The sequence below is a fragment of the Salvelinus namaycush genome, chromosome 1 (assembly GCF_016432855.1).
Source record: "Salvelinus namaycush isolate Seneca chromosome 1, SaNama_1.0, whole genome shotgun sequence".
In the NCBI taxonomy this organism is placed as follows: domain Eukaryota; kingdom Metazoa; phylum Chordata; class Actinopteri; order Salmoniformes; family Salmonidae; genus Salvelinus; species Salvelinus namaycush.
In genome coordinates, this window is record NC_052307.1 from 41,054,961 (window position 1) to 41,068,440 (window position 13,480).

A 13,480-nucleotide genomic window follows, 5' to 3' on the forward strand; every position below is an offset into this window, starting at 1 on the left:
ATGACGCATGCAGCCACCGGTGAAAACCAGCAGACATGGTTTGGAAAGGAAGGGAAAGGTTATGGGCTGGTGCTAAATCACTTTAATGAAACCATTAGTGAGCCACACGTCACATATTTCTCCCAAAATTCTCTATTTAGGATTATAATTTCAGCCTCTGTGATGATTTAGAGACTTGGTCCACTCTGATTGGTGTAATTTAGAGACATGGTCCACTCTGATTGGTGTGATTTAAAGACCTGGTCCACTCTGATTGGTGTGATTTAGAGATCTGGTCCTCTCTGACTGGTGTGATTTAAAGACCTGGTAACTTCATAAAGCTGTGATCTATGACAGGGTACCTGTTGTCTGCTTAGGAATTACACAGGTGATGTACATCCTCAATTGACTGCTGTATATGGAGTCGGTCCTATTCTATTTTTGGGTTGGGGCTATTTTCGGTCACTGTAGTAGGGGATTTAACATATTTGTGACTCTTTTTGTGTTTGTAACAGAAGTGGTTTCTAGGAAATCTTGGTGGCATGACTAAATAAAGTAAATATTTTAAGTAAATCTGCCTGAAACCTGAAGAATTGTGTTATCTGCCTAAGTTATTGCCTAGGCTTCAGGTTTTAACACAATCTTGTGACATGTAGATTACCCACTCTCAAGCCCAGTCACATGCTGTATCGGTATGTACAGTATCCATATACTCATCTCGTGTGTGTGTTATGTCTCTATCCCCCAGCCGTTTGGTGTCAGCGGTCAGACAGGGCCGGGGTTACTTCAACCTCCTCCAGAAGAAGAAGCAGGAACAGGAGGAGGCGCAGCAGAGGGAGCAGAAGAGGAAAGAGGATTGGCAGCGTGTCCAGCCCAGACCTCCCTGCTCAGAGTCTGACTCTGACAGCGACCCAGGGAGGAAGAAGGCCCAGTCGGCTCGACCTTTCACCCCCATCCACCGCTCCCTGACTTCCCCTCAGGCCTCTGAGCCACCACAGTGAGTCCTCACCCTGTACTGTACATCACCTAATACAGTGATACCCTTCTTCACCTTATGTTTAAAGGTGCAATATGCAGAAATTGCTCTGCCATTTCCTGGTTGCTAAAATTAGATATTTTCAATAACCAAAACTATTGTAATTGCAGCTGTTTGAACCTGGTATACGAAACCAAAAGTAAAAGATGCAAAAACAAAATTAAGAATGGGAAGCATAGAAATAGCGCACATAGAACAGATGTACCGCTTCTTAGTCTTGCGTTCAATGAGAATGACAGATCTATACCTCAAATTTCTATGTGAATTTGGTCAGGTCACCCAAAAGTTACATATTGCTGCTTTAAATATATGATGATGTATCACTGAGATTCAAAATACACTTTAGCAAGGTACTATACAGCGTCATAGTATTCTATAATATATAGTAGGTGAGTAAAAAGTATATAGCAGGTGATGAATGTTTATATAACTTACAGTGCCTTCAGAAAGTATTCTTGACTTTTTCCAAATGTTGTTGTATTACAGCCTGAATTTAAAATGGATTAAATTGAGATATTTTATCACGGGCCTACACACAATACCCCATAATGTCAAAGTGGAACAATGTTTTTATAAATTAAAATGATTTAAAAATGAAATACTGACATGTCTTGATTCAATAAGTAATTAACCCCTTTGTTATTGCTAGCCTAAATAAGTTCAGAAGTAACAAGTCACATAATAAGTTGCATGGACTCACTCTGTGTGCACTAACAGTGTTTAACATGATTTTTTAATGAATACCTCATCTCTGTACCCCACACATACAATTATCTGTAAGGTCCCTCTGTCGAGCAGTGAATTTAAAATACAGATTCAACCATAAAAACCAGGAGAGTTTTCCAATGCCTCGCAAAGGGCACCTATTGGTAGATGGTTAAAAATAAAAAAGCTGACATTGAATATCCTTTTGAGCATGGTGAACGTATTAATTACAGTTTGGATGGTGTATCAATACACCAAGTCACTAGGGCTCAGGGATTTCACCATGAGGACAATGGTGACTTTAAACAGTTCCAGAGTTTAATGGCTGTGATAGGAGAAAACTTAGGATGGATCAACAACATTGTAGTTACTCCACAATACTAACTTAACTAACAGAGTGAAAAGAAGGAAGCCTGTATAGAATACAAATATTCCAAAACATGCATCCTGTTTGCAACTAGGCACTAAAGTAATACTGCAAAAAATATGGCAAAGCAATTAACTTTTTGTCCTGAATATAAAGTGTTATGTTTGGGGCAAATCCAATACAACACATTACTGAGTACCAGTCTCCATATTCTCAAGCATAGTGGTGGCTGCATCATGTTATGGGTTTGCTTTTAATCGTTAAGTACTGAGGAGTTTTTTGGGATACAAAAGAAATGGAATGGATCTAGGCACAGGCAAAATCTTAGAGGAAAACCAGGTTCAGTCTGCTTTCCAACAGACACTGGGAAATGAATACAGCTTTCAGCAGGACAATAACCTAAAACACAAGGCCAAATCTACACTGGAGCTGCTTACCAAGAAGACAGTGAATATTCCGAAGTGGCGAAGTTACAGTTTTGACTTAAATCTACTTAAAAATCTATGGCAAGACCTGAACATTTTTGTCTGGCAATGATCAACAAGCTTGAATAATTTTGAAAAGAATCATGGGAAAGTGTTGCACAATCCAGGTGTAGAAAGCTCTTAGAGACTTACCAAGAAAGACTAAAAGCTGTAACTGCTGCCATAGATGGTTCTACAAGGTATTGATTGACTCAGGGGTATGAATACTTATTTAAATTAGGTCATTCATGTTCAATAAATTTGCAAGAAATACTAAAAACATGTTTTCACTTTGTCATTATGGGGTATTGTGTGTAAATTGTTGAAAAAATATATACTTAATCAATTTTGAATTCAGGCTGTAACAAAACATATGTTAATGAGTATAAATATGTTAATGAGTATAAATACTTTCTGAAGGCACTGCAGAGCTGCTAACTCTCACGCATTGGCCGTGAGACACGCATTTGACCCTCTTCTCATACCACACCTCTTATATCTCACGCATTAAAAAGTACTGGTTTTAATTTTCTAATTCGCCCATTGTATAGTCAGTGCGTTAACTTTTCAACTGTGCTCCAAATCGTTTTGAAATCGTACCATCTGCGCCTGCAATTTAACGTCATGAGCTGCACCTCCGTCGTTGTCCTGTCTTGCCACAACACTGTAAACCACGGCACATTGAAGCATATGATTGGTTTAGTTATGTAAGGGATCAAGGGGATTGGATGCATGTTTTAAAGAAACGCCTCTCAAGATTAGAGTGGTGCTGAATGGAGAGAGAGAACGTCCTCTGCTGAGTTTATAAAACTGTAAAAAGAGCAGCAAGGTAGCGCTGTTTTATGTACAATGTTGTCAACAAAATTAGGTCCTGTCCCTATTGCAGAATGCAGCCTTTTTGACAGCATGTACTAAAGTCGATTTAATCCACACTTGCATTAGTCCCCTCATTTGGTGTTTGGAATTTAGGCTGTGACAACAATAAGGCAGCAGACAAACCTACAGTATGTTTTAGCAGGGAAGTTTGGTAGGGTGACCTGATTTGTAACTATGAAAAACATTTTGTCAAACAGATTGTGAACCCAGAAGTGTAAATTTGATTCTACAGGGGGGCAATAAATATTCAAATGATTTGGTTATGGTGTAGGGGTAGATTTATGTAATCTTGTGTTAAGGAGATTTTATGATCTATTGACTTTATTTAGTCTGATCAATAGAACAATTCTCATTCTTAACAATGGGCTAAAAGATAGGGTAATTAGTGTGCTTGTCAGCAGGAACACTACTGTTATTCCCTACACGTATTTTATTATTCCACTTCTTCCCAATGTTGCCAGTGTAAACACATATTTGAAATTTGATATGCCTACTTGTGTCTTTGGAAATGGATTACAGTGGAAGTCGGAAGTTTACATACACAGCCAAATACATTTAAACTCAGTTTTTCACAATTCCTGACATTTAATCCAAGTAAAAATTCCCTGTTTTAGGTCAGTTAGGATTACCACTTTATTTTAAGAATGTGAAATGTCAGAATAATAGTAGAGAGAATGATTTATTTCAGCTTTTATTTATTTCATCACATTCCCAGTGGGTCAGAAGTTTACATACACTCAATTAGTATTTGGTAGCATTGCCTTGAAATTGTTTAATTTGGGTGAAATGTTTCGGGTAGCCTTCCACAAGTTTCCCACAATAAGTTGGGTGAATTTTGGCCCATTCCTCCTGACAGAGCTGGTGTAACTGAGTCAGGTTTGTAGGCCTCCTTGCTCGCACAAGCTTTTTCAGTTCTGCCCACAAATTTGCTATAGGATTGAGGTCAGGGCTTTGTGATGGCCACTCCAATACCTTGACTTTGTTGTCCTTAAGCCATTTTGCCACAACTTTGGTGGTGTGCTTTGGGTCATTGTCCATTTGGAAGACCCATTTGCGACCAAGCATTAACTTCCTGACTGATGTCTTAAGATGTTGCTTCAATATATCCACATCATTTTCCTGCCTCATGGTGCCATCTATTTTGTGAAGTGCACCAGTCCCTCCTGCAGCAAAGCACCCCCACAACATGATGCTGCCACCCCCGTGCTTCACGGTTGGGATGGTGTTCTTCGGCTTGCAAGCCTCCCCCTTTTTCCTCCAAACATAATGATGGTCATTATGGCCAAATAGTTATATTTTTGTTTCATCAGACCAGAGGACATTTCTCCAAAAAGTACGGTTTTTGTCCACATGTGCAGTTGCAAACCGTAGTCTGGCTTTTTTATGGGGGTTTTGGAGCAGTGGCTTCTTCCTTGTTGAGCGGCCTTTCAGGTTATGTCAATATAGGACTCGTTTTACTGTGGATATAGATAATTTTATACCTGTTTCCTCCAGCATCTTCACAAGGTCCTTTGCTGTTGTTCTGGGATTGATTTGCACTTTTTGCACCAAAGTACGTTCATCTCTAGGAGACAGAACGCATCTCCTTCCTGATCGGTATGACGGCTGCATGGTCCAATGGTGTTTATACTTGCGTACTATTGTTTGTACAGATGAACGTGGTACCTTCAGGCATTTGGAAATTGCTCCCAAGGATGAACCAGACTTGTGGATATCTACAATTTTTTTCTGAGGTCTTGGCTGATTTATTTAGATTTTCCCATGATGTCAAGCAAAGAGGCACTGGGTTTGAAGGTCGGCCTTGAAATACATCCACAGGTACACCTCCAATTGACTCAAATATTGTCAATTAGCCTATCAGAAGCTTCTAAAGCCATGACATAATTTTCTGGAATTTCCCACGCTATTTAAAGGCACAGTCAACTTAGTGTGTGTAAACTTCTGACCCACTGAAATTGTGATACAGTGAATTATAAGTGAAATAATCTGTCTGAAAACAATTGTTGAAAAAATGACTTGTGTCATGCACAAAGTAGATGTCCTAACCGACTTGCCAAAACTATAGTTTGTTAACAAGAAATTTGTGGAGTGGTTGAAAAATGTATTTTAATGACTCCAACCTAAGTGTATGTAAACTTCCGACTTCAACTGTATTTGAGGCTATGTATTTTTGCAGGCTTTCATGGACAGTTTTGAATAAGTCTGACAAATAAGCATTGGATTTTAAAGAGGTACTTCACCCAAATTACAAAATACAAAATGTTTGTGTCTTTACCTTGAAAGCAGTCTATGGACAAGGAGACTGCAATCTATGATTTGGTTACCTACTGCCATCAACCATTAATATTAATATTTCCTGTGTAAAGCCTTGGTGTAGTGATAACAATCCCTGGCATGTGTCGCATACAACCTGAGAACAGGGATCTATCCCTGTTTCCTACCTTGCATCTGTTTCTCCCATTTGCCTGTTTCCCCATCTCATGTCATTACTGTCTGAATAGTGTCAAACCACCCCCCCAAAAAAACTCATACTTTTTATTTTTTATTTAAACTTTATTTAACTAGGCAAGTCAGGTAAGAAGTTAAGAACAAATTCTTATTTACAATGACAGCCTACTTTAAATGTAATCCCCCCCAAAATCTAAAAGTAACAAAGTCATCGAATTTTGAGTGTAGATTTAATGTTAATGTTCAAAGCATCCTAAATACACCTAAATTTGTCATTTTAAAATTATATTTTAAAAGTTAAATCAAGGGTGCAGTCTGTCTGCAGATTTGATGAGGAAGTTTCAGGTTTGTTCATAAGATCTCAATATCTTTGCGTGGGTGTCATGGCGCTGTAAAGCAGCCTAAACAAAGAGCTCTTTAAATGTTGAACATATTTTTGATGTTTTTCTGTGTTTTTGTTTGTTTCTTAATCAGCTTTTTTGTTTTTGTTAAGTTGTTGATTGGATATATCTGGTGGTTGTTACCCACAGAATTGCAGGACTGATGACAGGTTGACTTGTCTAGTTTGCGTTTAGAAAATGCATCTCAGCACCGGCTTCTTGATCAATGAGACCTGACTACATTATGAAAATGGCAGAGAACTTGTGGTGAGGAAGACTACTGCTCGGAGCTTTGTTGCTCTGTAGCAGCAGCAGAGGCTACACTTGTGGTTGTGGAGGAGTATGAAGTCCAGGCTAGAGAGAGATTGAGCTGAGGAGGACATCGGGGCCAGCAAGCCAACCCCATCAGCTGGCAATACAGGCCACAGAGAGGCAGAGGATAACATCAGAGCCAGCAAGCCAACTGCATCACCATGATCTGGCATCCACTGCACCACTGTCATCTGGCATCACCATCATCAAACTCAGTTTAGGAGCCTGAGATTGCTGATCTACTGAGGGAGTCATACTCTATGGCTATGACAATGTCATCCTGTCTTTTGTTTTGTTATGTCTTAATTGTGTTACCCAAGTATGCCTAGTAGGATAGGTTTACCATGCTTATGTTTGTTAATTTAATTTGTATTTATTTATGAGTACCACAGTGGAAATACGTTTTCAAACTTTTTTATGTAATACTCAATGATTTTAAATGCATTATCCACATGTATTGTCCACTGTATTGTCCACTGTATTGTGTTTTACATTGTCAAATAAATTGATCTATCTGTAACTGCATTGCCTCATTTAAAACACATGAGAAAATAATGTAAAAGTTTAGGATATCTAGGAATCTCTGCGATCTCTGCACCTTCCTCTTGTCTCTATGTTTATCAATTTGTTCTATGTCAAACAGAACTATATATGTCTTTCTGTCTTGTCAGTTATCCTTTTATTCCCTATTTGTTAGTCATTACCACAATAACCCCAGGTTTAACCGAACAAATTGTCAACAGAACATGATAAATAGTTAATATTTCAGTGTCTAATTATTGTCTGACAACTATTCCTGGTTTTAGTCTTTCGGATTCATCTAATCTTTTTCGGATGTCCTTTCATAACAAATTCCTTTGATATGGCAGCTGAATCAGAGTTTGACATTTTGAAAAGTTGTCAGGTTTCTTCTCAGACAATCATTCTGGTTAGATGAGTGGGAATTGATTCATTCACACAAACAACAACTGCACCACAGTCAGACAGAGAGATCCCCTTACAATGGCTTATGAGACAACTTCAGCTAGATAAAGCCAATGCTCCTCTTTTAAACAGAGTAGAATTGATTGTATAGATTTCATGATTAAAAAGTAATTAGACAAAAGGTGAACAAATGATCAAAAAAGTAGAAAGTGATCTGTTTACATACTACAGAGAACAGGCAGAGTGCTACTATGTATGAAGCCAATAACAGTAGGAAGAGCCATTGAGGCAGGGAATAAAGTGAAACTGCCTATCCTTTCACTCACTCTCTCTCCACCATACTGTCACCTGCAGTCAATCAGTAGTCTGTCACAATAATCAGGTTTCCATCCAAACTTTTTATGCGAGTAAAGTACATGTCAGATAAAAAAAAAAATGTAATGACAGGCTTGATGGAAACAGAACATTTTTTCGGTAAACTTTCCAAATGTCGACAAAACAAAATATGCTAGACAAGGTGGGATCTTTTTGTCTTGGTAAAATGAATTATAGAATAAAAACACGAGCTGGCACGCACCCAGAAAAGAAGGCACAGTGATGCCGAAACGTTGGTAAACACCCAATAAATTGCTGGGCGTTTATATATGGTGTGCGACTCTCTTTATTTTGATAGTAAAATTAATTATGCCAGAAATGTCGGTGGAAACGCTTTTATGTTTAAATATTGATAGACTATAATAACCATCCTATTGAAGTAAATTTGGAGTCAGGCGATGACATGTTGTGTGGTCCTCCCACTACGACTCATCGGGAAAGCATACAGTTTATTAGGTTACAGATTAAATAAATAATGATGAACTTCACAGGGTGGTGAAAGTGCAAGGTGATGAGCTTGATGCTCCTTTACAATAAATATCGAGGGTCGAATACTGGTGAGATGATAATCAATGCTTGACTGCCGTTTGACAAATACAAATAATCTAGCTCATTTGCCTATAATAATAATCTCAACATGTAGGCTATATGCGTGATCTAGCCAATCTAACAACGCACAGACAGCCTGTTGGCTATAATGCATGTGACATTTCCAGAATTTGCACACTCACAATATAACAAAACATTTTTGTGAGAAAATCGTCAGTAGAGTTGAAAATACGATGGACACCCATTTATTTTTTATTCGGTACATGGGAATTTAACCACAAAAGGTATTTTCTGTTCACTATGTCATCACGCACAGCCTTTTATCTGCAACAAAGCATCTCTTGTGGGAAAATGCGCATATTGTTTTTTATGAAGATTTTGAAATATTCGCATAAAAATCTGTCGCCAGTTGGATGGAAACCTAGCTACTGACACCTTCACGCCTCAAGGCCGTTCATTCATTACGCTACACCAGGGATGGGCAACTCCAGTCCTCGGCGGCCTGAGTTGCCCATTCCTGCATTACACAGATGTCTCCTCACACGTCAAACACAATATGGCCGTCTCTCCCCTCCCAATCTCACTTTCTCTCACACTCTCTTTTTCTATCACCCTCCTCCCCATCTCTCTCTCTGTCTATCTAACGTTATCTCTCTCCCACTCTCTCTTCTCCCTTTTCGCTCAAATGAGTGATCAGAAAGTGGGGCAATTTTTCATTATCAAGTCAGGGATGTGTGCTGGCAGTCCTGGCAGGGAGGGAGAGAAAGAGTGAGATAGGGCGGGTGGATGGGAGGCAGATACAAATCCCTTATATTAGGATCCATCAGAACACGGATAACAACCTTTGAAACATTGGTTATTTTCTGGCGGTTTCTCGGCTAACAGCAGGGGTATATTTTCCAGCGACAGTAGGCAGGTTTCCATTTCCTCAGGTTTATTCTACAATGTCGCAAAAAACACTGTGACTGACATGCGTAAGGGAAACAGCAGCTATAGGAGAAATGTTCTAAAGACAACATTGTTATCCATTCGGCAGCGGTAGATTTTCCTTTTGTAAAACATTTCTTTATTGCAAAAAAATCTGATGGAAACGTGTTTTTCAAATAAATGATGATTTTAAGGCACGTGACGTCATCACATAACTAGAAAGCTACGCTCCACATTTAATTCTAAAAGCCTACTGCTTGCTATATAAATTGTTCGACTATAATAATGTGTCTTTGCAGGACAATGATTTTCTTGACTTTCAAGGATGCATGAATTGCTTCGCCCTGCGTTTCTGTTTGACTGGTTGCAAGTTTTACCATCAAGTTATTTCAGATCTAGGCTACCGGAGTGCAAGTTTCACTATGGCACCGACGGTGGCGATGCGTTGGCACATGATAATCATTAGAATATTGCAAATATTAATACATCTATCCCTGCTGGCTTTTGCGGACTGAGACATTAAACGTATATCCGGTAGTGCATTATTAATGCACAATTTGACTAAATGGATATTGGAAACACTTCTACAACTTAATATTTATTCGACACTAGGTTTTTGCGAAAACTTTATTTTTAATGTGACGTAATTATGTCCAGCTTCTTTTATCGACACGACAGTTAAATGGAAACGCACGGCAGCAGGCAATCTATATCCTATGCAAACTTTCTAAATGTCGACAAGAAACAAGTGAATAATGGAAACGTAGATAGTAATGTGAGTGTCTGAGGAAATTAAGTTGTACATTTGGAGTTGGGCTATGGGTGATGGATGACTCAGCCTAGCTACACCACAGGAGGCTCCTGAGGGAAGAACAGCTCTCAATAATGGCTGGAATGGAGCATATGGAATGGCATCAAACACATGGAAACCATGTGTTTGATGTATTTGATACCATTCCACTCATTCTCAGCTATTACCACGAGCCCATTCTCCAAATTAAGGTGCCACCAACCTCTTATGAGCTACACTCCCAGAAAAAGCGTACAGTTAGGGTACAGTAGTAGAACTCTTGAAGGAGTTCCCACATATGCTGAGCATGTGTTGGCTGCTTTTCCTTCACTCTGCTGTCCGATTCATCTCAAACCATCTCAATTTGGTTGAGGTCGGGGGATTGTGGAGGCCAGGTCATCTGATGCAGCACTCCATCACTGTCCTTGGTAAAATAGCCCTTACACAGCCTGGGGGTGTGTTGGGTCATTGTCCTGTTGAAAAACAGATGATAGTCCAACTAAGCCCAAACCAGACGGGATGGCGTATCGCTGCAGAATGCTGTGGTAGCCATGCTGGTTAAGTGTGCCTTGAATTCTACATAAATCACAGACAGTGTCACCAGCAAAGCACCCCCACACCATAACATCTCCTCCTCCATGCTTTACGGTGGGAAATACACATGCGGAGATCATCTGTTCACCCACACCACTTCTCACAAAGACACGCCGGTTGGAACCAAAAATCTCAAATTTGGACTCATCAGACCAAAGGACAAATTTCCACTGAAGAATGTCCATTTCTCGTGATTCTTGGCCCAAGCAAGTCTCTTCTTTTTTTTGGTGTCTTTTAGTAGTCTTTGCAGCAATTTGACCATGAAGGCCTGATTCACACAGTAACCTCTGAACAGTTGATGTTGAGATGTGTCTGTTACTTGAACTCTTTGAAGCATTTATTTGGGCAGCAATTTCTGAGGCTGGTAACTCTAATGAACTCTGCAGCAGAGGTAACTCTGGGTCTTCCATTTCTGTGGCAGTCCTCATGAGAGCCAGTTTCAATCATAGAGCTTGATGGTTTTTGCGACTGCACTTGAAGAAAATGTTCCTTATTGACTGACCTTCATGTCTTAAAGTAATGATGGACTGTCGTTTCTCTTTGCTTATTTGAGATGTTCTTGCCATAATATGGACTTGGTCTTTTACCAAATAGGGCTATCTTATGTATACCCCACCCTACCTTGTCACAACACAACTGATTGGCTCAAACACATTAAGAATGAAAGCAATTCCACAAATGAACTAGTTAAGAAGGCACACCTGTTAATTGAAATGCATTCCAGGTGACTACCTCATGAAGCTGGTTGAGAGAATGCCAAGGGTGTGCAAAGCTGTCATTAAGGCAAAGGGTGGCTATTTGAAGAATCTCAAATCTAAAATATATTTTGATTTGTTTAACACTTTTTGGTTACTACATGATTCCACACATGTTATTTCATAGTTTTGATGTCTTCGCCATTATTCTACAATGTTGAAAATAGTAAAAAATAAAGAAAAACCCTTGAATGAGTAGGTGTTTCCTAACTTTTGACAGGTAGTGTACATAAGAGCAGGTGACAATAAAGAGCTGTAATTAATACTGTAGTGACCTTAATCTAACACTGAGCATTTCAATTCCAATCAATTCAGAAAGTCAACCCAATTCCAATTCCAAATGTATTTAATTGAAAAGCATTGAAGAGAAATGTGTACTTCCTGAATTGACTGGAATTGAAATGGAATTGACTCCAACTCTGGCTCTGAGCAAGGTTATTATAGTAAATTAAAAATGAAACTAAAATGAAAACTAATAATGAAAAAACAATTTAGTAAACTGAATTAAAATAAGGAAACTGAATTTGAAAAACGAAAACTATACTGAAAGTTTTATCTTTGACTACAAAACTAATTATAAATAAAATAAAACCATCATGAATTATGTCCAGTTTTTTTACAAAATGTTGGGGGGAAATCTAATGGGCTTTTCAAAGGAGTTCTCAAGCTTTTTTAATGGGGCATGCAAGCTTCTGAATCTGGCTGTCACGCCCTGACCGTAGAGAGCTTTTTATGTCTCTATTTTGGTTTGGTCAGGGTGTGATTTGGGTAGGCATTCTATGTTCCTTTTTCTATTTATTTGTGTTTGGCCGGGTGTGGTTCTCAATCAGAGGCAGCTGCCTATCGTTGTCTCTGATTGAGAACCATACTTAGGTAGCTTTTGCCCACCGACGCTTTGTGGGTAGTTGTTTTCTGTTTTTGTGTCTGCACCAGACAGAACTGTTTCGTGTTGTTACATTTTGTTATTTTGTCTGTGTTCAGTTTTTAATAAATAATCATGAACACTTACCACGCTGCGCTTTGGTCCACACCTTCTTCATACTACGACCGTTACACTGGCGGGTAAATGCTTCCAGGAGATGGCTTTGTTTCAAATGGTCCTAGTTTATGCATCACTATCACCAAGCTAAGGGAACAAATCCACTAGGTTCCTCCTCTAACGTTCCCCTAACATTGTTTTAACATTCTCCATTCCCCTAATGTTCCCCTAACGTTGTTTTAACATTTCCCGTTCCCTTAACGCTCCTCCCCTAACGTTCCACCCTTAACGTTCCTTCCCAACATCCCCCTCACATTCCTCCCCTAACTTTCCTCCCCTAACATTCCTCCCTAACATTCCCCCCTTCTGTTACCCTAACATTATTTTAACATTCACCCTGTTCCCCTAACGTTCCTCCCCAAATGGGCCTAGGTTGTGCATCACTATCATTAGCTATCACTAGCTAAGGGAATAAATCCACTAGACTCCTCATCTACCATTCCCCTAACATTATTTTAACATTCCCCTTTTCCCCTAAAGTTCTCCTAATGTTCCCCTAACATTCTTTCCCTAACATTCCCCTAACATTCCCTGAACATTCCTCCCCTAACAGTCCCCTAACGTTCCTCTGCCAATGTTGCCTCTAACATTGTTTTAAAGATGCACTATGCAGAAATCGCTTTGCTTTCCTGGTTGTTAAAATTCGAATAGTTTGTCTAATTTCAGTTTGTGACAAAACAAGCAAGTATAGTGTAAATAATCATTGTACCACCTAAACAGCTGTGAAAAATATTTCCCATAAGCAAAAATATTTCATTTTTAGCTGTTTGAAGCTGGTGTACGAAACCGAAAGTAAAAAATGCAAAAATGTAACGTAAAAATGAAAACATTTGGCCCCAACATTTTGGGGCCAAAACTCAAATGTTGTTTTTTTTATCTGGCAGGTAAAAAGTTGCCAGGGGATAGCTTTGTTTCAAATGGGCCTAGCTTGTGCATCACTATCACTAGCTATCACTAGCT

The 13,480-nt window shown here is 39.1% G+C and overlaps 1 protein-coding gene across 1 annotated transcript in view; it reads left to right on the forward strand.

Moving 5' to 3' along the window:
* Positions 1-13,480, forward strand: part of LOC120051675 (coiled-coil domain-containing protein 60-like) — a 37,297-nt gene continuing 23,817 nt past the window's right edge. Inside the window, exons 1-2 of the mRNA XM_038998569.1 lie at positions 1-38; positions 728-976. Of these exons, the coding sequence (XP_038854497.1) occupies positions 1-38; positions 728-976 (287 nt within the window). The remainder of the gene's footprint in view (positions 39-727; positions 977-13,480) is intronic.